Source organism: Cryptomeria japonica, chromosome 11 (assembly GCF_030272615.1).
Source record: "Cryptomeria japonica chromosome 11, Sugi_1.0, whole genome shotgun sequence".
Classification (NCBI taxonomy): Eukaryota; Viridiplantae; Streptophyta; class Pinopsida; order Cupressales; family Cupressaceae; genus Cryptomeria; species Cryptomeria japonica.
Genome location: NC_081415.1, coordinates 255924759 through 255948430, shown reverse-complemented (window position 1 = coordinate 255948430; position 23672 = coordinate 255924759). Strand labels below are relative to the sequence as shown.

The following is a 23672-nucleotide window of genomic DNA, read 5'->3' as shown; positions in this document are numbered from 1 at the left end:
AGTGAAAAATCCACCCAAGGTAGTTAGGTGGCTAAAGTCACATCTCCAAGGAAAATCTTCAAAAGTCAAAATTCCTTCACACATGTAAAATTGCGCCTAAAAGAGGAGTTTGGGCACCAAAACTAGGGGTCCATGGATAACCATAGAAATCAAGAATTCCTTAAAAAATAGGAGATGGTGGAAAATCATTAAAAATATCCTCCAGAGCAAGGAAATTTCAAAAAAAAAAACTTCAAGAAAATTCTTCATGGATAAAATTTCTCTCCTTAAGTTTTCTCTCTCTGGGGGTTTCTCACCAAGTGGTAATCGGGTCAGCGCATGTTGAGTCAATGGAACATTCATTGCTGGAATATTTGACCATGGTGGTGGCTATTTCATTGCATGGCAGCCGTTGTACTTAATGCAGTGGTGGAGCATCTATCGCATGTAACTATCATATTCAGGAGATGATGGAGCATTTATTACACATTGGGCGAATTTGAAAGAAGTGGTGCATTTAATGCACAATGGATGCTATTTTAGGTGCATAAAATTAATTGTATATGGGCATGATGGGTCATTAACTGTTGATTCCCACCTTGTTGCATCATGAGTGGAGAATCTTTTGGGGTAAACCCTAATTAGGGTTTTGCATGTAGACAAGGCATAAAGCCTTGACCCCCTCATTTGTAAAGTGGGGGGAGATAGGTATGAAATTGTTGCGATAAGTTTTTTAGATATTAACAATGAAACATTGTTCTCTGATGGTTAATTTAATATTTCAAAACTTGCATGGTTGAACCTTCCTCGGAGTAGAATTTTATTTTCTCAGTTGTTAGATAAAGTACTTTGATTTCAATGAAGAATGTAACAGTGTTTGATGAATTTCCATGGTTCATACTTTTTGCATCTTGTTGATTATAGGATGCAGTGTAAAGTTAGCCCGAAACCCCAAATTTATGCTAAGTTTGATTGTGAATAGTCGTTTGGATTGCACCGTGTTGGGTATTCAAATGCACTTTCTCAATGTGAAAATCCTTCAACATCCTCAAAAGATTGCACCAATTCTTGCGGAGTTGTAGTTAATCTTGGCGAAGCAGAGCTTGGTTTATTTGGAATTTGTCCACCAGAGCACTATCCATTGGTATCACTACCCTTAGGAGTAGATTTAGATCCTCTAACCCCTTCCCCTTTAATTTCGGTTCATTTCAGTTTAAGCAAAAGCATCGTAGAATTGCCATATCCGCTGAGGGAGTTCCACACCACAATAAAGAAGTGAAAGAACTATACAAACATAAGGCCCCTTGAATTACCAGTATATCACATCAGCCAATTGAGTCACGTCCGTTGCACATAGGAACCTTGGAGTTGATTGTCTAATCTTCTTTGCAATCTTAGCACACAATCGCAATTTGATCAAGAGAGAGTAAGGTGACCATTGGTAACTTTATTTTGTGTTCGACGATGTCATAAAAAACACGTCAACATGCCCTATATTCACTCTTTTACCTTGAAAAGTCACCACAAAGCCAATGTGGGATAAAAATTTGCACTTACCAGCCACATAGGAAAATCGATATGCATTGGGATGTGAACACTTAGCTTTATTTTCACTTTGTTTATCCACCAAATGCAAATGGTGGAAAATTGATTTCCATTGGGACACATTTATCCCCAAATTTCACACTTAAATCTGATTTCCAGCCCCTTGGGAAAAATCATGGGTCATTGGGACACATTATTTTCAATTAAATTTATCCCACCTTGATAATTATAGCTTGAGAGGAAAATCGACCCTAATCTGGACATCAAAATTTCATCACATCCATGCAAAATACCTCCAAGTGGAGATTCGCCCTTCATCGGGACTCAATTTTCCAAAAAGACTTCATCAAAATCCATCATAATACCTTCCAAGGGAAAATCAAACCCCATAAAGTCACCTTAACTTCATTATTTGTTCACATTTTATCCCAAGTGGAGAATCAACCTCCATCAAGACTCTCAAATTCGTCATTATTTCACTTTATTTTGATCATTTTCCCTGTAGTGGAAAATCGAACCTCATTAGGACACTCAATTTGCACTTAAATTGGTCATTTTACCTCTGAGTGGAAAAACGTGGGTCATCGGGACACACATTCTTCATGCATTTTCTCTTGTAGGCCTGGTGGAAAAACAATCTCCAACGGGACTCAATTTATCCTTTGTTTTGTCCTGAGTGGAAATTCTTGATTCATCAGGACTTTCCCCAAAACCACTTGTAAATTAAGTCTAGTAGTGGAAAAACACACCACATCAGGACTATGTCCAGTTTCATCATTAAATCAACATTTTTTGCTCAAAATGGAGTGGAAATTCATGCTCCATCTAGACTTTCATCATTTTCATCTCTATAACTGAGTGGAAAAACGCCTTCCATCGAAACTTTTCACTTTTATGTCTTAATTTCATGGGGGAAATGTTGGTGTTGGAAATAAGCCACACCCATACCCACGATGGACTGGTCCAAGAGGGGCCAGTAGCCAGTAGCTCAGTGGTAGAGCACTCCAGCAATGTATGGAAGGTCCTAGGTTCGAGTCCTAGCTAGTCCATGTCTCAACATGGTATCAGAGCCAGGTCCAAGCTAGGAGCCCCAAGCACACGAGAGGTGTGGCTTAAGGGGGGGTGTTGATGTTGGAAATAAGCCACACCCAGACCAACGATGGACTGGTCCAAGAGGGGCCAGTAGCTCAGTGGTAGAGCACTCCAGCAGCGTATGGAAGGTCCTAGGTTTGAGTCCTAGCTCGTCCATGTCTCAACAGGAAAAAAGTCTTCCATCGGGACTATGATGATTTTCACACTTTAAAAGCCCAGACTCGTCAAATTTAACCATTTTGTGCAATGGAAATTCTATTTCAATCAAGACTTTTAACATTTCGTCAATATTTGAGGAGTAGAAAATAGGAGTCCATCAAGACTTTATGCATTTTTTACTAAATTTACCTCCTAGGAGTGGAAAAACGACTCCTATAGGGGCGTTTGACACTTGCGCACAAAAATCACACCATTTTGCAACATTTTAAACACATTATGCTCACATTTTAAAGCATGTTGCAACCTCAACACTCAGAAAAGCTTAGGATCACTTTAATATTTTGACATTTTTTCTACATATTGATCCTATTGACTTGAAAACTCAAAATTAGCATTTGCTAGCACATTGAAGACCTTTGAACATGACCACATCAAAAATGAGGCTTGAGCGCTAAAAGCTCAAAAATTGCCACATGACTGCCAAAAACCCTAAACTAACAAAAGCGGAAAGCAGGAAAGAGGGGGTCCCCATTTGCAATGGGGCAATGTGTGAAAAGGTCACAACAGACCCCAAAACACATACTTAGATCAAGGATAACTCACTAAGACCTTAGGGGTGACGTCCTCCTTAGAGAAAAGGAGGATAGCTTAATTATAGTTTATAGTGAGTTCCCAAGAGCTGCAAAATAAGAGTCAAGTTGCTGGATTTGGTAACCTCAGGTTCACCAGATCTTTTGAATAAAAAATTAATCTAACTTTTACATTTTATCAGGTGTACACATTATTTGTTATAATAATTTTGAAGAAGTTTTAATTCTTAATTATTTTAAACTTCTAAATTCTAATGTTTAATTTCATTGTTTGTTAATTTTGAAGAATTTTTAATTCTTAATCTAACTTTTACATTTTATCAGGTGTGCACATTATTTGTTATAATAATTTTGAAGAAGTTTTAATTCTTAATTATTTTAAACTTCTAAATTCTAATGTTTAATTTCATTGTTTGTTAATTAAATTAACTATATAACAGTTTCCTTCCCCTCTTCATTAAGTTTGGTTCCATGTCTTCTTTGCTTTCCATTGACATTTTACAATTGGCTACTCTTGCAATCCTACTGTCATTTACTCACATATTGATAATGGATCATTCTAAAACATTGATGAAAACAAAATATGTAGTTCTTTCAAGATGCATTGTTTGAATCATCTTCTATCACTTGTACTGACAATGGGAGCAGACAAGATGCTTGACAGGCCCGCACAAAAAAATGATTTGAAAGAATGATTTAATTGATCATGTAAAGTTCTTCATCTTTCAAAGGTTGTCCCTCTAGAAATTACAACAGTCTATATATACATGGGAGTTCAGTTTGCCATCTATTAATCTCAAAACTAATTCTCAATCACGGAATTTTAAGTGATAAGTTTAACTTTTTGTTTTGGAATGAGAGAGTTTAGATATAATTCTATTATATCGCTACAAAGATGTCTCCTTGATGCGTTAATTCAATACAATGTTTTGTGGGTGCAATATTAAGTCCATAATTAGGATATATTGATTAGGAACATATTAAGAGACTGTAACTATCAATCTCTAGAACGTTGAACCATATGAAATAGGCAATCCCTCAAAGGCTCAATATACTAACCCAGCTGAACTTGCTCACCAGCACCTTCATATTGAGAGTACTAACAGGCTTTTTCTGCCTCCCTAAGCCCCGTTCACTCCCAAAACAAATATCAATATTTCAACCCTTTTTTCTTTAAGGCATGAAAGCTAATCAATTCTACTTGTGTGACAACAATGTTGGTATTTAGAGACTAGTGTGCTTCTTTGGACGATTGGCATTTTGGAAAATAAAAAATAATAGGATTTTTTTATTTCATATTAAATTAAGTTGAATGGACTAACATTAAAATGTATTATAACTCTATGTTACTGAATCAGCTAGATATAGCGCTATTTCCAGGTACGAGTTTTACTGCAATTGAGTACCAATCCAAATCACCTACAGAATCAAGCAAATTTGAATTTTTTTAGGTGGAAAATTTTGGAAATGGTAAACAGCATGCTAGGGTGATTTCAATGTCGAGGTGGCAATTTTAACTCGAAACTAGATAGAATCCAAGTCAATTCCAATATCAGCATATTTTTTAATGCATTTTTTTAATTTTGTGATAATTATGGACTGTCAACCAGAATCTGTGATCCTTTCTGCTTTACCTGAAACTGTTCAGCATCTTTTTTTTATTGCAAATATGCACTTGCTATCTGGTGTTTGTTTTTGGTTTTCCTGTGGTTTGGACTGAGAAACTTGGTTTTTCATGGCATGAGATTCTTGCTGGCTATGTTGATGTTTTTAATCTTGAATGGAATAAATTTTGGCTTGTGTTTACTAATGAGATTCTATGGTTTATTTAGAAGAAGAGGAATGATGAGGTCTTCCAAGGCAAAAGGAGGCATCTTACTGAGTTCCATAGTGAATTCACCTATCTCACTGTTATGTTTCAGGTCTCTGTGGCATTAGTAATTCCCAAATATCGTTTCATGATACTGCTGCAAGGAGGCCTCATAATAGTTTACAAAACAGATATAATAATAAACTCGGCACACTTTTTTCCACAAGGAAGGAACAATTTGAACAAGGAAGAATTGGAGCTGCTGAAGAATTTTCATGGAAGAGAAAAAGATTGCTAAACCAGATTTTGAAGAAGGTAACAAGAAGGAAAAGACCAGCTACGAGCCTGTATACAAAAATGTAGATCCAAATCTGACTGTGCCTCCTCTTGGCACATATGAATATCATAAAGCAGAATGTAGTAACAATATTATTGGCTCATGAGATTAATAGTTGGATCAATAGTTTTGGGGAAGTATGGCTATCAGTTGTAAAAACGAATACCTTAGCTTGCTATGTTTTTAACAGGTGATCTTTTCTGATATAACTAGGAACTGCTGCTCATCTAATGTAATCTCTGTCTTGGTAGACAAGACCCTAAATGCCCATAAACAGCCACATTATTTCGCAGATTGTATACTCAAAAAACACTTAAAAGAAAAGTGCTTGCAAATAGTCTGGGGCTGTAATTAGGCAAACACATTTAAATACAAATTTTATTTAGTTACAAAGCAGCATGTAAAGGACAGAAGAAAGAGAAAAGTGCTTATATTTATGTATTATATAATTTAGTTATGTGTATATAGATCTACATTAACTTAACTTACATTCATTAGGAGCTTCTTCATTCTGAATCTACATCAAGGGCTTTGACTTAGATTTATGTACTCACACTTGACCGCATCACATATAAATAGGGGGGGTCGAATGATTGGAAAACACTCACTAGGGATCACTCAACTCAATAGATGTAGGTAGGCACGCCGATAGATCAAGGTTAAACGAGGAGTAATGCCAATTGCAACATCTCTACTCATGCCACCAAATTATGTATAGTAATACTTATATACTGTTTTATCATAATGTAAATTTGATATCAAAACTTTAAAATATAATATTATATATACAATTTCAGAATTGATATTTTAAATTGTTTCACGTTCCAAATATTGTTACACTTTTTGAACAATGTAAATTATTTATTGTGTCATTTCCCAATATCTATCATGACATTCAAGGTTGACTTGATATCAAATTAGATGTATGGTAGTTTTGTTTAACATATATTGATATGTGATATTCTATGCTCAATTCATGTTTTTAGGCTATAAATATTTATATATTTATAATTTTTATATATTTTTTGTGCAGACATACCCAACCCCCAAAGCAATTTTTTTCTAACCAGCATACCATACCCACGTACCCAATTTTGATTCAGTAACTTAGCCATAATTCAAATTAAGTTAAAATGTTCAGTTACAAACATATAAACTATTAAAAATCATGAATTTATAGCATGATTAAAATGAGTTCAATACAAAATTATAAAACAAAAGATTTTTTTTTAATTCTGTATAAAATTAAATTGAATGAATTAATGTTGAGTTATAAAAATATAAACTATTAAAAAATCATGACCAAGTTCAAACTTTAATCATACGAGTTTATATCATGATTAAAATTAGTCTAATATAAAATTATAAAATAAAAGGATTTTTTTTATTCTGTATAAGATTAAATTGAATAACTTAATATGAATATTTATCTTAATTTTCAATATTAAGTAATCTAATATTAGATATTTATTATAAACTATTAGAAATTTATTATCCTAACCTTAATATAATATTAATAATAATAATAATAATATAACATATGAAATTATCCTTAACTAAATATTTAGTTTATTATCTAACCTAGGATCTAACATTATAGCTACCTATTAAAGTCAACTAACATATAAAAGTGATTTTCTAAGTATTTAACTTTACTCAGATTCTAACCTAACCACTAAAAGGTGTTAGGTTATTTATAATTATAATAATAATTTAATCATAAAGATTTTATCAATGATAGTGCATCGAGGCAAAAGCAACAATGACAAGTACAAGGGAGAACCGCTAAAATGAGAAATGTAAGAATGCAGAAGCAAACATGACAATGACCCAATCATCACATTAACAAAGAATGAAAAATGTGGGAAAAATAAATTAGCATATACTCCATTGCTTGCAGTTCAAAATTTACATTTGTTGTGGGTTTCAACATATCATTGTTTTAGAACATTTTTTAGGACTTTTAGGTCTGATTTTGAGTTTTTTAAATCTACTATTTTAGGGTTTTTTCTATGAATACAGCTACAGACAACATGAGTACCACGTCTGATATAATCCATATTAGGACTGTATCAAGATATGAATAGATACCATTTCTGGACATATGGGGCATTACACTTCTCCAAGCTGGACATGCGTTCTGGGTATCATCAAATAAGAATGAGAAAAGATGTTCCAAAAACAGCCTTTAGCTGTCATTTTGGGCAATTCCTAGTCCTACTCTTTGGACTAACTAATGCCCCTGCCACATTTCAATCTTGCATGAATCACATATTCAGCAAGCAATTAAGGAAGTTCCTTTTTGGTGTTCTTTGACGATATATTAATCTATAGTAAAACTTGGGAGGATAACTTGAGGCATATTGATGAAGTCTTGGGGATACTTGAACAACAACCGTTATTTGCTAAAGCGTCCAAATGTGAATTTGGGATAGATAAAATTTTGAATTTAGGGTACGAAATCAATGCCCAAGGAGTGAATGTGGATGAAAAAAAGATCAAGGCAATTAGAGAGTGGCCAAGACCAAGAACTTTAACCTATTTAAGGGGATATCTAGAACTCTGAAGCTATTATAGAAGATTTGTGAAAGGATTTTCAAGGCTTATGGCCCCATTAACAGATTTAACTAAGGGGCTTTTACATGGAGTGTGAAGGCCCCACAAGCTTTTGACAAACTTTAAGAAATTATGAGTTCTTATCCAATGTTAGCTATTCCAGACTTCTCTCTTCCTTTTGAGTTCGAATGTGATGCATTAGAGGAAGGCATTGAAGCGATACAAATGCAAAATAAACACCCAATAGCTTTTGAAAGGCGAAAACTTAAAGAGACGGAGAAGAATTACTCTATTTATGACAAAGAATTATTAGCAATTATGCATGCCTTAGCCAAGTTTAGACAATACTTGCTTTGTGGAAGATTTATTGTCAAGACCGACCAAACAGCCTAAGATTTTGTTTAAACCAAAAAGATCTAAATGATAGACAGTAGAAGTGCATTAGCAAATTGAAAGCTTATAACTTTGACATTGAATACATGAAGTGGAAGAATAACGTTGTGGTCAATTCTTTATCTAAACGACATCATATACGTTCTATGATGGAAATCTCGACAGATTGGAAGAATTCAGTACTTGCTAAATATGCCAAGGATGCATTGGCAAATGACATATTGGAAGGAAAATTACAAGACAACAAACGCAAGGTGGTGGAGGAACTCATTCATTTACATAGAATATATCTTATGCAAGATTGAAAATGACAGAAAAGATTATGAGGACATACCACAATACTCCATTAGTTGGACATCAAGGTTAATATAGAATATACTATTAGAGTATTAAAATATTGTTAATTTTAGTATTAATGCTCAATAGTGTATATTCTTTTTTAGTAAGATCTTCTACGATCTTATCAGCAGTTTCTTATTAGAAACTTGCTATTCTTGTAAATACTCCTATACTATTTATGAGCATCTTGCTCATTCTGTTATTCAATCAATTCTTTGAAATCCATATGCTTCTGCATTTGTTTTATGGTATTAGAGCGGTAGTGATCTTGGGCGGATTTTTTTTCTATAATTCACATTTTCGTGTGAGGACCTGTAATACACGTTTGTGTGTGAGGACCTATAATTCACGTTTTTGTGTGGGGGCTATCGCAAGGTTTTCTTTTCTGTGTGTTTGTGCCCGCAAGATCTCTGTTCTGTAACTCCCGTGTGACCTCTGCTTCGGTGTTCCGTCTGTCCGCGACCTCCGTGCGTCTGCGACCTCTGTGTGTCCGCGACGTCACGCGACCTGCACCCTCGGCGACGCAACCTGCAAACGCGACACAACCTGCACCCTCAACGACGCGACCTGCAACTGCGACGCGACCTGCACCCTCGGCGACGAGACCTGCACACTCGCCGCGACGCGACTTGCAACCGCGACTCCCGTTTTTCTTCCTTGTGCCAAAGTTTCTTCTGTCTGCAAATTTTCTGGGCATCTCATGGCTTCCACGACCCTCTAATTTTTTCGATTAAGGTGTTTACCTTCAAGTTTTCATCGAAAATAAATTTTTCTTGCAGATTCTTGGTGGGTTTTTCGAAACCTAATCTAGGTAGTTGCCCGATTTTTCTAGGTGCATCGTTTTCCGTGCCTCGATTTTCGAGCCAACGGATTTGAATTTGGTTTTCAGATTCCTTTTGGGTTTTCTCTCATCTTTCAGTACATTGGGAAACGTGCAAATGGCTTCTCTCACCAATCTGATGTTAGAAGGCAGTCAACGCTTTAATGGCCACAATTACAACATCTGGAAACAGCGTATGTTGACCATTTTTGAATATAGGCGTCTTGACTAGCTTGTTTTGGGAAAAGAGCTCAGTCCTGGTACACCTGGTGCAGATCAAGATAAGTTTTGTGAACGCAATCGGGAGGCAGTTATGCTTCTCAAACTCTCAATGACTAATGATCAATTACCGTAGATTCCTTCCGGCAAGACAACTTCCGACATATGGAAGCATCTGAAGGAATTGCATGAGACATCCGACAAGAGCCGAGCATTCTTTCTAAAGAATTAGCTGTTCTCCATTATGATGGATGAACGTATGTCCTTACAGGAACACCTCACGAGGATTAAGGACATTCGAGATCAGCTTGAAGCTATTGGTCGGACTATGGAGGAAGAAGACATGGTAGTAATCACTCTGAAAAGTCTTCCGAAATCGTATAACACTTCATTGAGACCCTCAATATTACTTCCACAAATGTTGATCTGAATTTTTCAGAATTGTGCACCAAACTTCTACAACAGGATCGCTGGAAACAACAGTTTGGTAGTGGTACTACGTCAACCTCCTCGGAAAATGCCTTCACAGCCCAATCCTTTCACAAGGATAAAGGCAAATTTCAGTCCTCTCAGTCTTCTCAGTAGAAAGGCTCTTCTCAGACACAGGATGGTGCTAAGAAGAAGAATGTGCAATGCAATTACTGTCACAAGTACGGCCATATGAAGAAAGATTGCCGTCAGAGGCTCGCTTCTAAACAAAAGAAGCAGGGAGGGTCACACCAGAAGGCGCATGTTGCTGAACATTCCGAGCAGAAGGAGTCTGCCTTTTATGCCTTTATGGCTAAGAGGTCTTCAGATCATGCCAGGTCTTCTGCTTGGTACATCGACTTTGGTGCATCACGTCACTTTTCTCATCGGCGTGATTGGTTTACAGACTTCTCATCTTTCAGTGATTCTGTTGTATTTGGCGGAGGTGAGGAGTATACAGTTGTTGGCAGAGGCACTGTTCAGATACAGTCTGGTGGCAGGACTCTCATTTTCCTGAATGTGTACTATGTTCCTGGTATGGAACTTAATCTGCTCTCTGTCAGTCAGATTATGAGAAATTCTCCTCAGCTAGATGTGGTGTTCAGTGCTCACAAGTGTTCCATCATTGATCGGGAGACTCGTCTTACTGTCGCTGTTGGTCTAGAGGATCATGGCCTATATAGGCTTCTTGACACTGGTGATTCTCCTGAAGTGGCTCTGGCAGCTCGTGTTTCTCCTCTCAACACTTTGTGGCATCAGAGATATGGACATCTCAACATTCAGTATCTCTCTCAGCTATCTCGGGAGGGACTTGTTTCAGGGTTACCTAATATTCAGACTCAGCATCTTGGAGTATGTGGTGCCTGTCAAGCTGGCAAACAGCATCGGACTTCATTCACACATGGAAAGTCTTGGCGCGCATCTAAGGTACTTCAATTACTTCATGCTAATATTTGTGGTCCTATGAATACATCTTCTGTTACTAGTTGCAAATACTTTTTGCTTATTGTAGATGATTTTAGTAGAAAGATGTGGGTGTACTTTCTTAAACACAAATCAGATGTATTTAGTATCTTTCAGAAGTTTAAGTCCTTTGTTGAAAAAGAGTCTGGACATAGCATCATTACTCTTTGGACATATAACGGGGGGAATTTTGTTCTTCTGCATTCTCCAACTTCTGTGATACCCATGGCATCAAACGCCAATTGACTACACCCTACACTCCTCAGCAAAACAGTGTTGTCGAGTGTCACAATCGTACGGTTGTTGAGATGGCTCGCTCTATGTTACAACACAGGAGTGTTCCGAATAAGTATTGGGCTGAAGCAGTGTTTATAGTTGTCTACCTCCTTAACCGTTCCCCTACTCAAGTTGTTAAGGGGAAGACTCCAGAAGAGGTTTGGTCTGGTCGGAAGCCTAAGATCAGCCACCTGAAGGTTTTTAGCTCTGTTGCCTATGTTTGGATTCCAAATGCTAAGCGCTCCAAGTTGGATTCCAAAAGTCAGAAACTCATGATGACAGGATACTGTGATCACCATAAGGCCTACAGACTGATCGATATAGACACTGAACGTCTTATCTACAGTCGTGATGTTGTATTTGATGAAGACAGAGGATTATTTCAGTCTTCTTCTTCTGAGCCGTGTTCTGAGGATCAGCCTCACAGTGTTCTTATTCAATTAGGTTCGCCTGATGGGAGGGATGATGCAGAATCTATTTTCGATGATGCACTACCTGAGTTTCCTCCGGAGAATAATCCTCCTCCTGCTGCTCCTGTTCCTGATCCTGAGCCTCTTCCAGCTCCTCCAGATGTTAGCACTTCTACTCTCTGGCCTAAATGGTGGGCCAAGACCATTGGTGATCTCAGGGATACTGAGCTCATTGAGGGTAGAACCTCTCGTAATAAGAGCAAACAGCAGCATACAGTCAATTTTGCTCTCATGGCTAACATACACAGTGTTTTTGAGCCTCAGACATATTCAGAGGCTAAAGGTATACCTGAGTGGGAACAGGCTATGGAAGCTGAGTTCTAGAGTCTTCAGAAGAATCACACTTGGGCCCTTTCTGATCTTCCTTCAGGGAAGAAGCCCATTAGCTGCAAATGGGTGTACAAAGTAAAATACAAAGCTGATGGAACCCTAGACAAGTATAAGGCTCGTCTTGTTGCTCGTGGGTTCTCACAGAAAGAAGGCATTGACTACGAGGAGACTTTTGCTCCTACGGCCAAAATGAGTACCATACGGCTCGTTCTTGCCTTGGCAGCCCAGTTCAGTTGGAAAGTCCATCAGATGGACGTCAAGAGTGCTTTTTTGAATGGTGACTTACAGGAAGAAGTCTACATGACGCAACCCCCAGGATTCAAGGTTGTTGGTCAAGAACAGAAGGTCTGTAGACTAGTCAAAGCACTCTATGGTCTAAAACAAGCTCCTCGGGCTTGGTACATGAAAATTGATAAGTACCTGATAGATCATGGTTTTCAACGGAGTCCATCTGATGCAAACCTGTATATCAAGCATACTAGTAATGATGTTCTGTTTGTGGTTGTCTATGTGGATGACTTAATCATTACTGGCAGTTCAGCACATTTGATCACTGGGATCAAACAGGATTTATGCCGCACCTTTGATATGACAGATTTGGGACTTCTACATTACTGCTTAGGAGTTGAAGTTTGGCAGACTGAGAACAGTATCTTTCTCTCTCAGTCCAAGTATGCCAAAAGTCTTGTGGACAGGTTCAGAATGCAGGATTGCAAACCTGCCTCTACTCCTATGGAACCCGGGCTCAAACTTTCAGCTCAGTCATCTTCACCAGTTGTGGATGAATCTTTGTTTAGGCAACTAGTGGGCAGTCTCATCTATCTTACTGCCACTAGACCTGACATCAGTTTTGCAGTGAGCTACATTTCACGCTTCATGACAGCTCCCAAGGCTAATCATTGGATAGCAGCGAAGCGTGTGTTGCATTATGTGAGTGGCACTCCTGATTATGGACTTTTGTACACTCGGAGTTCTGATCCTATACTCAGTGGCTACACAGATTCTGACTGGGCAGGTTCGGTTGATGACCGTAAGTCTACAGCAGGGTATGTGTTTAGTTTGGGATCTGGTGCTGTCACATGGACTAGTAAAAAGCAGCAGGCAGTGGCTCTCTCCTCGACAGAAGCAGAGTATCGGGGAGCAGTTAAGGCATCTTGTGAGGCGGTTTGGCTTCGACGAATGCTTGCGGATATGCATGTCTCCCAGGCAGATCCTACTCCCTTGTTCTGTGATAATCAGGGAGTGCTCAAACTCGCCAAGAATCCAGTCTTCCATGAAAGAACCAAGCATGTGGAAACTCATTGTCACTATATTCGACAGCTGGTTGAAGACGGATCCATCCAATTGCTGTATGTTCCTACCTCGGAGCAGCCAGCAAACATCTTCACCAAGCCCCTTGGTCTTGATAAATTTGTAAAATTCAGGGGGTCTATAGGTGTAGTTAATAGATTGAGCATTAAGGGAGGGTATTAGAGTATTAAAATATTGTTAATTTTAGTATTAATGCTCAATAGTGTATATTCTTTTTTAGTAAGATCTTCTACGATCTTATCAACAGTTTCTTATTAGAAACTTGCTATTCTTGTAAATACTCCTGTACTATTTATGAGCATCTTGCTCATTCTGTTATTCAATCAATTCTTTGAAATCCATATGCTTCTGCATTTGTTTTATATACAAGCGAGGGGGAGATTTCCTTGGAAGAGCCTCAAGCGGGATATATTTGAAGTATATTGGGGAATGTATGGTATGTAAAAGAAACAAGGTGGAAAAAACATTTCCTGCAAGGTTGCTACAACCTTTGCCTATACCCAATCAAAAATGGGAGAGCATTTCAATGGACTTCATTACAGGACTTCCAAAGATACAAGTGAACGATTGTATATGAGTGGTGGTGGATCGACTAACCAAGTATGCTCATTTCCATGCCATATCTTTTGAATATAGAACACCACAAGTAGCCAGTCTCTTCTTTAAGGAAATCTTCAAATTACATGGGCTACCCAAGAAGATTGTTAGTGACAAAGATAGTAGATTCCTAAGTCTATTCTAGCAAGAACTCTTCAAGTTGGTTGAGATCAAACTTACACCATCACAAGCTATCACCCACAAGCAAATGGAGAAATAAAAATTGTAAACAAGTAGCTTGAGGGGTATTTATGAGACTATGTCGCAAGAGAGCAAATAGCATGGATCAAATGGTCACATCTCAGGAAGTATTGTTACAATACCATTCATCACATGATGATAGGAATAAGTCCTTTCTAGGCATTATATGGGCATAAGGCAATATCATTTGGAGATTTGATTCTTACCAAAATTCAAGTCCCGGGAGCAAGAGACTTGGTGCAACAAAGTGTAGATATTTTAAACACGCTTAAAGACAACTTGCATGACACACAAAATCAACAAAAGATGTATGCTAATCATCGAAGAATTGAAAGAACATTTGAAGTGGGAAACTTAGTCTTCTAAGATTGCAACCCTATAAACAATCTTCTATAAAGAGGAGTGGAGCTGAGAAACTCAAGCCACGATTCTATTGGCCATATAAAATTAAAAGAAGGGTCGACAATGTCACTTATGAGTTGAAGTTACCGGAGAATAGTTAAATTCGTAATATCTTCCATGTATTCTCACCTCAAGAAGGTGCTAAGAAAAAATGTTACACCATGTCCAAAGTTACCTCCACTTGATGACGAAGAAAAATTCATTTTGGAACCTAAGGCCATCATTGATATGAGAGAAGAAATAAAGGAATAAGGTTATTCCAAAATACTTAGTCAAATGGAAGAATTTTCCTATGGAAGATGCCCTTGGGAAGGAGCAAAAGTTTTTGATCATCCTAATTTAAAATTGCTTGTGGACTGTCATGCCCCCACCATGAAGACATTGCTTATAGAAAACAAATCGCAGCCACAATTAATAATATTCCCTAGGCGATTGCATAAAGAGGCAAACTGGGATAATATACAAAAAGAAACGTTTCAAAGTCAATTTATCAAAGGAGGCTGACTAGATTAATTGTATTAAGTCAGTGATTACCAAACATCAACACAAGGCTGCACTACATGAAGAGAGGTCTCCCTAACAAAATGAAGGGCTATGACCCAATAAGGAAGATATTAAAGGGGAGAAATCTCATTTGAGAAGATCATAAAATGAGCAGTTGAAGAATTTAGAAATCAATTGATCCAGCAAAAAATAAAGAATAAAATATAAAAGAATTACAACAGAAATCAAATATATACAGCAGAAAATTATTTATTGAGACACTTTTCAAGGAACTTGCCAATCCATCAAAACATATTTAACAATCATTTAACAAATCCCTAAAGCAACCAAATTTGAATTTAAGGAATTGTCTTGCAAATAGGAAGGATGGCCCCCCTTCCAAGTGCATGAGATATGAGAGGATGCCCCCCCTCTCACGCTCTTATCAAGTACCTCACCCAAAGATGGAATGGACAACCAGCCTTCCATGCTCGTGGGCTAGGAGGTGGAATGGATGACCAACCTTCTGTGCTCTTTGGCTTGATCAAGGAGAATGCCCCCCCTCCAGGGTAAATTGAGAGTTTGAGAATGGTCCCCCTTACATGCTCTTCGCAATATTGAGGATGACCCACCTTAATATTGCTATTTGCAAGTATTTCCAAGAATCTCACTATGTGATTGGTTTTGAGGGTTGTATTACAATGTATTGAACTGAATATTGTTTACACTATGATGTATTGAACACAAATAAAATTATGATGTCATGTCCCCATCAATAAATAGAACCGCAGCCATAAACTCAGGTGAGCAGGGCCGAACAAAAGATAATAAATAAAATATAGTCCAAAAAGGCCCAACCTTACCCTAGGCAAGCAAATCAATATTCAGAAGGGCCGACCTTACCCTAGGCAAGAAAATTAATGGGAATTCAAAGACTGACCCAGATTTAAAGATTATAGCAAAGAGACAAACTGAGTTTAGTTAAAGGGTATGACTAAAAGTAAATAAATGGAGAATGAGGAGCAGCGACCCAATTGTGAAGGGATGTATCCCTTGCAAAAGAAAGGATGTGACTCCTCCACATTAAAAGGTGTGACTCCCTCCAAATGGGAGATATAAAACAAAGAACAATGTATCCAAGAAAGACATCGAAAAAGATTAGAAGTTTATCTATATATATTTATAACAAAAAACTACACTCATCAAAGAGAGCAGATCGGATATACAAATCTACAATCAGCAATCAGCAGGCTGGTAATACAGCAAATGATTGGTATGATATATGAATGAATGACATGTATATGTGTATGTGTATGTATGTCTGCACTCATTGAAGAGAGCAGATCAGATATACAAATCTACAATCAGCAATCAGCAGGCTGGTAATACAGCAAGCGATCTGTATGAAATATGAATGAATGACATGAACGTGCATGTGCATGTGTCATGTGTGTGTGTGTGTGTCTATATATATATATATATTGCTAATCTCTTTATATTTCTACAAATAATAAATTTATATATATTCCTTGCCCTACAAGCAATCATATGTGAAATTGGAGGAAATATGTTAGGGACGGGCAGCAAATTGGTTCCCACAATCTAAACACACCACCCCTTGTTGGATAGGTGAGGGTTTCTACCACTTGTGGGCCAAGGGATTGAATTGTCTTGGTTAGACGTTCTGCACTATTGGGCTTAGTTATGATGAACAATCTCCGAACATCCTATTATACCTTTCTTTCCAATCCCTACTATGGTTGATTGTGGAAGTGAAACTATAGCCTAGAAGCAATCGTGTATGGGTTAGAAAGGAGACAGTTAGGGAGAGGCAGCAAACCGATTTCCACATCATAAGCACACCACCCCATGTTGGATAGGTGAGAGTTCCTACCACATGTGGGCCAAGGGATCAAATTGTCTTGGTTAGACGTTCCGCACTCTTGGGCTTAGTTGTGATTAGCAATCTTCAAGCGCCCTATCATGCTTTCCTTTCCAATCCCTACTATGGTTGATTGTAGGAGAGGAAAATTATAAAATGAATCCAAATAGGAGATATTTGTTATAATTAATTACTTTAAGAATTCAATAATTACTAAATGATTTAATTATAGAACATTATTTGTAAACAAATTAAGTTGTTGGAATTGTTATTTTTGAGCAAAAATCAGGTATACCCCAATAGGGGACATTACACATGATGTATTGATTCAAATGCTAATGATGCTATGAATTATTTATTTAAATGTTATGCTATGAATTATTTATTTAAATGTTATGATGTCTATATGCATAGTTTTATATATTATCATGATTTCTTGTTACCTAATATTACTAATATCAGTTTTTAGTGAATAATATTGTTTGCGGACCTAAAATAAGGAATATCTCAAGAAAGGGCCATTACATAGGTAGGTGTGTTGCTTCCCTAAATACCGGCCCAACTAACTAAAAGGTTTAATACTAGTACATTGAATTGTCAGAGAACTCAAAATTCTTCCCATCACATAAGCAACAAAGCAAGGATTCCAATTCAATTGCATGCATGTTACAATGGAAAATGCTTGGTACACATCTCTATATGTTTATTAACTATGAGCACTTAGCTAAATTTGTCTGAATAAGACGCCAAATATTGTGCTAAATTCAACACAAAGCTTTACAGTGGTTTCCCACTTTAAAAGAAAGACAAATAACAGACTACAAGGAGAAAAGAGAAAGCAACAATATGATAAGAACCAACCTGAAATCTGTATCCTCATAAAGTGACTCCACTGAGAGAGGAGCCTCAGTATTGGCACTAAGAATTTCCTTCGTACGCTTTACCTGTTTCTTCAACTTTGCCATTGCCTTAGGAAATTTTCTTATGTCTACTCCATTCCCAAGTTTATTATTAAATTCATCTGCAAAATGCTCAACTAACCGCAATTCCATAGTTTGCCCACCCAATTTTGCATTCCATCTAACATCCTTAACCTGTAACAGAAAAATAAAATAGCATCTATAATCTCATAGAATAAAAAATAAAAAAACTAACATCTATAAAACAAAGAAAATACGGAAACTTCTGAACAATCTAAATCCTAACGGCATCATGACCTATTGATCGAGTACTCCACAGAAAAAAACAAAAACTACTTAAATTGGTATGAATACTACTTTCTTGAACTATCAAGTGATGTTGGTTTGGTGTCAAATTGGTGATAAAGCTAATGTCTCTAAATTTTCTCCTAATAATGGAGTTCGTATCAAGAATCATGTAAAGAGAAAAGTGTTATGGTTCCTTCCACCACACAGGTTCATCAAAACAAATTTCAACCAAGCAGCAATAGAGAACCCTCCCAACTACTGGCTAAAATGTGCTTAGAGATTAAATCCATCGGGTGCTCCTAGCGTATGCACTAGACATTGGAGAAGATACCAATAACCAGACTCAAGAGATGTCTCTACTTAAAGAATTCAAATTGCAGCAATGAAGGGCAAGAAAAGGCTGACCGTGGAAGATGATTCTTAAATTACAATATGGGTGATAAATGGAGAATCATCCACAAGCTGGCATCTTGAGTAAGTCGTAGAAGACACCTTGTGGTTAGCCAAACAGTTGGAACTGACAAAAATTTGACACACCAAGAGGAAGGGAAATAAAATAGCAGACTTAGCTGCTAATCTGTTACATAGTTTAAGAACAAAGTCAGGGGCCCTAAATAGCTTCCGGGCTGTCTTGACACAGGTAATATCCAATGTTTAGTAGCTTTGGTCGCTAACTACATTCACTCAAAGGCAACTCATCTTGGACTAGATTTGAACTATGGTTCAGGAAACCAAGGAGATAGCAGCTCATTTGGGTATCAAACTGTCCTTGCAGAAAGTAAGCTAATTCCTCCATGTTGTGTAAGTTCAGACTCAAACAATTATGGGCTGATGTAGGGATTGTGAGAAACTGGTTGAATTGTTTTGTGGCAGGGATAAATGAAAACTGAGCTAGAATATGAATATACTCTTTTTTGTGGTACTAGGCAATGCCTGTGAAATTTGAATACCTCCATATCCTAGAAAGCTGTCCAAACCATCAATAAAAATCAATAGAAAATTGTATGCATATAAAACAACTGACTCTACTTTCCAGTTGAGCATATAGAACTGGCATAGCACCTTGTGAGTGTGTCTATGTAAAGGATGGACTCCTCTTTTTACTTTCTCATCATGTCCTTGAAGCATTGTTGTATTTTTTACAAATGCCATTTGAGGGAGGAATTTATTGGTTCTATTTCTTAGGAACTAACAAAGTTTCATAAATTAAAAAAAGAATGAAAAAAAGGATGAAAATGGGATTAAATAGGAGGATTGCATCATTTCTGCATCTTCCTGTAAAATCGAGAGAGATAGAGAGTAGGAACATATTTTTTGTTCCCTTACCTGCGGGCAAGGTAAATATGGATGAGTGGGGCCTGAGGATATGTAAAAGGTATTAGTGCATGATAGATACATGCAGGACTTGATATTGTGGTTATGAGATTTCTTATTGTATTTCTACTTTTTTGGAAAGGGATGAATGAATATTAATGAGAGTGTAAGGTTAATGTCAGATAAGGCTTGCTATTCTGGCTCCTCACGTTTAACTCTTTGACACTGCCTTTCATATAAATGGTATGAAAGAAGTTTACATGTACCAAGAAATCTTCAAATGGTTATTGTATTACTACTTTTTTGGAAAGGGATGAATGAATATTAATGAGAGTGTAAGGTTAGTGGTCAAATATGGCCTGCTATTCTGGCTCCTCACGTTTAACTCTTTGACTCTACTTTTCATATAAATGGTATGAAAGAAATTTACATGTACCAAGAAATCCTCAAATGGACATCAATGTGAAGGTCTACAATATATGAATGCATGGAAACTATAATATCTCCCCCCCTAGCTGCTAGTCCTAATTTCTAATTGACCAAGAGAGATTAGTGAATAAAGGATAATGAGATGTTAGGAGTAGATGATTATGTATCTACAGTTGAGAGCTGCTCTGACACTTTCTCTACATTGAGAGTGTACGTGCTTGAGGTGGATATGTGCAAAGACCAGTACAAGGCTGCTTTCTCTCCATTTTCTCCTTTGTAAAATAAATGTATCCAACATCTGTTAATATAGCAACAATTGCGAAATCGAGTAAGAATAGGACGTAATATATTTAGATATGGGCCTATTTGTGAAAATAAACCTTTAGAATGAGGTGTCACATGGAAGTGTGCTAATCTGTTTCCCCTGTACCAGGTATCATTTGACTTCTGCCTATACTTGGTTAAAAAGAGTGCAGTTTAGATTTACAGTGTAGTGTACAGCAGACGGGATGACATGAAGCTCACCTCTCCCTCACCTGTGTTAAGACTAAAATCAGTCAGCAAGATAGGTGGCTAAAACATATTGTACCAGCTGTAAGATATGGATGCTATGAACTGTTGCAAGGAAAGAACAAAATGCGGGACAGGAAAGGATTGATTCCTGTGGTCAATGCAAGGAATACTGGAAATGCAACATCTCAAGAGTATTACAGGGCAGCAAATTGGTCAACCAAAGTTTGAGACAGCTAAGAGCTACACTTCTAAAAATCAATGCATATACATGTGACATAGGTGTCTTTGATATTTCCTAGAGTAACTAGAATGAATTCCAACCCGAGAAAGGTGGCTAGGTAGGCCTTCCATTGAGAACTATTGTGGATTTCTTCAAAAAATGTCAAAGCAGATGGCATATCTGATGGAGAATCATTATAAGCCTGAGGATTGAAGCTAATCAGAATCATTTGTATATTTAGTGAGACTTTTCTTGATTAGTAATATGTATAATATCAGTTAGGGCTCACCTTTTCACCAACTTTTGCAGGAACACAGTCACTAACCCTAATTATCTTCAGAAACAAAATTAAAAAATCGTTAATCCCTGATCCAATTTGACATTTGAAAACAAATTTATCAAACAAAAATATTTGAGACCTCAGTTCACATAATATCATAAACAGACAAATGCAGTTGTGGCAGAAACCTTTTATGGCTATGAGACCCACAAACACTTTGATGTATCCTTATCTGAGTTAGGCAGTAAGAGTAAAATAAAGAAAGATGTTCCTCTGTTACAGTTAAACAGATAGATAGCTAGAAGGAGATTCATCCTTTTCTGGGTTGTCGTGTGAAATAAGTTAGAATAATGATGAATCTGTTATATTATAACAGAGGAACAGACAAAAGGAGAAAAATCACAGACACGGGCACAAAATGAATATAACAATTTCAACATGTATGAGTTAAAGACAATAACATTTAAATACTGTCGTGTATCAAACTGACATCTACATCCATTTCATTGCTTGGTGTTTATTCTTGTTCTTCCTACCTTGAAAACTAATGTCCTTGGTCTCCCTTAACTGTTTTAAACATCCGGATTTAGGAAATTTAAAGTGAAGGGAACAAAACATTGAAAAAAAGACTCTAATATCAGATCAAACAGCCATGTGAAGTGTGTTTGCTCACTAATATGTGGGGAATTAGTTAAAGTTTTTTATGTGATATTTCTTGAAGCTAACCCGCCGGGCTATAAATCCTGTTATGAGTTTTTAAAAATGCCATTTTGGAGCCAAGCTTTTTGTGGAAGCCCACGGATTGATGTGTCTTAACATCTTCCTTCCTCCAGTGCTCGCATCATTCAGAAGTGCTTGGGTGCCGTGTGCCTCACCTTGTCTTGTGATTACTACAAATGAAGATGAGAGGAAAGTCATAGAAGAAATAACTAAAATGAGAATTAGCCCCTTAGACCATTAAAGGATTACTCGAGCATTACCTACTACAGTAACAAAAAAATTCATAAAAAAATGTCTTCATAATGCTGCACTGCAGAAAGTCCGATTTGTAAATACTGTTGCAATGCAGAACTACAATTTATTCAAAATACTGGCATTCAGAATGTAAACATACCTGAAATTGATTGGCCGAGACAGTCTTGCCATACTCCTTGGTTGTGTATGCAGAGAAATGAACAAGAGCAGCATAAACACTGTTGGCACCCATGTCATAAAACACCACGTGCCGCGACTCATTCGAAAAATCCTTATCAATCCCATACTGAAGAGCTGCCCCAGAATGCTCATTAATCAGGGACAACACATTGATTCCAGCAAGCTGAGCTGCCTGAATTATTCCATTCCTCTCAGCTTGTCCAAAGAAAGGTGGCACACAAATTACAGCGTCCTTAATTTGGGATTTGGCATGGAATTCGGCTAAATTTCTTCCATAACCCAAAATCATTGAAACTAACTCCTCTGCCGAATAAGTGGAAGAATTGCCATCGTCTGCTCTAATGCCAGCAGCGCCTCTAGAATCCTCGACTATGTCATATGGAAGGTAAAGCGAGTCTGCAAGCTTCTTAACCTGATCATAGGATTTGCCCACCATATCTCTGGTGTGCATAAAAACTTTATTTGGATAACGGGCAGAGATAACTGCGCCTTCCTCAGCCACCAGGCGGTTTCCTCCGTTGAATGCAACAAGAGCAGAGCTTTTCCGCTTCGATATTTCGTTTATTGCTATGGAAATTGGGCTCTGTCCAGGCTTCAAATTTACCACTGCAACCTTCATCCATTCTGACCCTAAATCTATGCTACATACCGCGCAGAATGCAGGTGCAATTGCCAACAAAAAAGCGAATAGCACCAAAATAGCACTTCTGCGACAAAACCATTCAAACCCCATCCCTACTAATGCAAATGCTGGGGTTTCTAGGGTTTAACTAACTCGATATGAGAAGTTAAGTTTTTAAAATGAGAAGGCTCGATCCATGAACAACTTCCTGAATTGGGGAAATAAGTTTAAAGAAGTAATGATCAATATGAACACCGATGCATCTATCTTGAACAGATCTAGAAACGTCAAAGAAGTGTTTAATTAAAGAATTGAAGCCCCGCCGCCCGATCACCCCCAAAAAACGGTTTTTCGGATCCCTTACACACAAGATTAGAGAAAAAATTAATGCTTTTGAAACCGAATGATATGATTCTTAACTGTAGGACAGAAACCCACGGTTGATGAACCACAGCAGAGGTTTTCATATGAGAAAACTAAAATCCTATGCCATAAAGCCTGATCTACCTGACTCGGAATTTATTATCTTGATCCGGATCTGTTTCCAACTGGTTTATTTCCTTGGCTGCACTCTGATTAAATAAATAACGGACTGGATCGGGTAGAAATCAGAGAGATTCGAACATGAGACCTCCCAGAGCAATCTAAAATCGAAACGTGATTTATGAGTAAATGACGGGGCTCTTGGAGGGAAAAGCGCAGCAGAGCA

At 37.4% G+C, this 23672-nt stretch overlaps 1 protein-coding gene across 1 annotated transcript in view; it reads right to left on the bottom strand.

Annotated features, from left to right (window-relative positions):
* The window catches only part of LOC131069681 (heat shock 70 kDa protein 17), a 51183-nt gene extending 27511 nt beyond the window's left edge, over positions 1–23672 (bottom strand). The window contains exons 1-2 of the mRNA XM_058005195.2: positions 22301–23672; positions 18084–18316 (exon numbers count right to left, since the gene is read on the bottom strand). Coding sequence (XP_057861178.2) covers positions 18084–18316; positions 22301–23074 — 1007 coding nt within the window. The 5' untranslated portion in view covers positions 23075–23672. The remainder of the gene's footprint in view (positions 1–18083; positions 18317–22300) is intronic.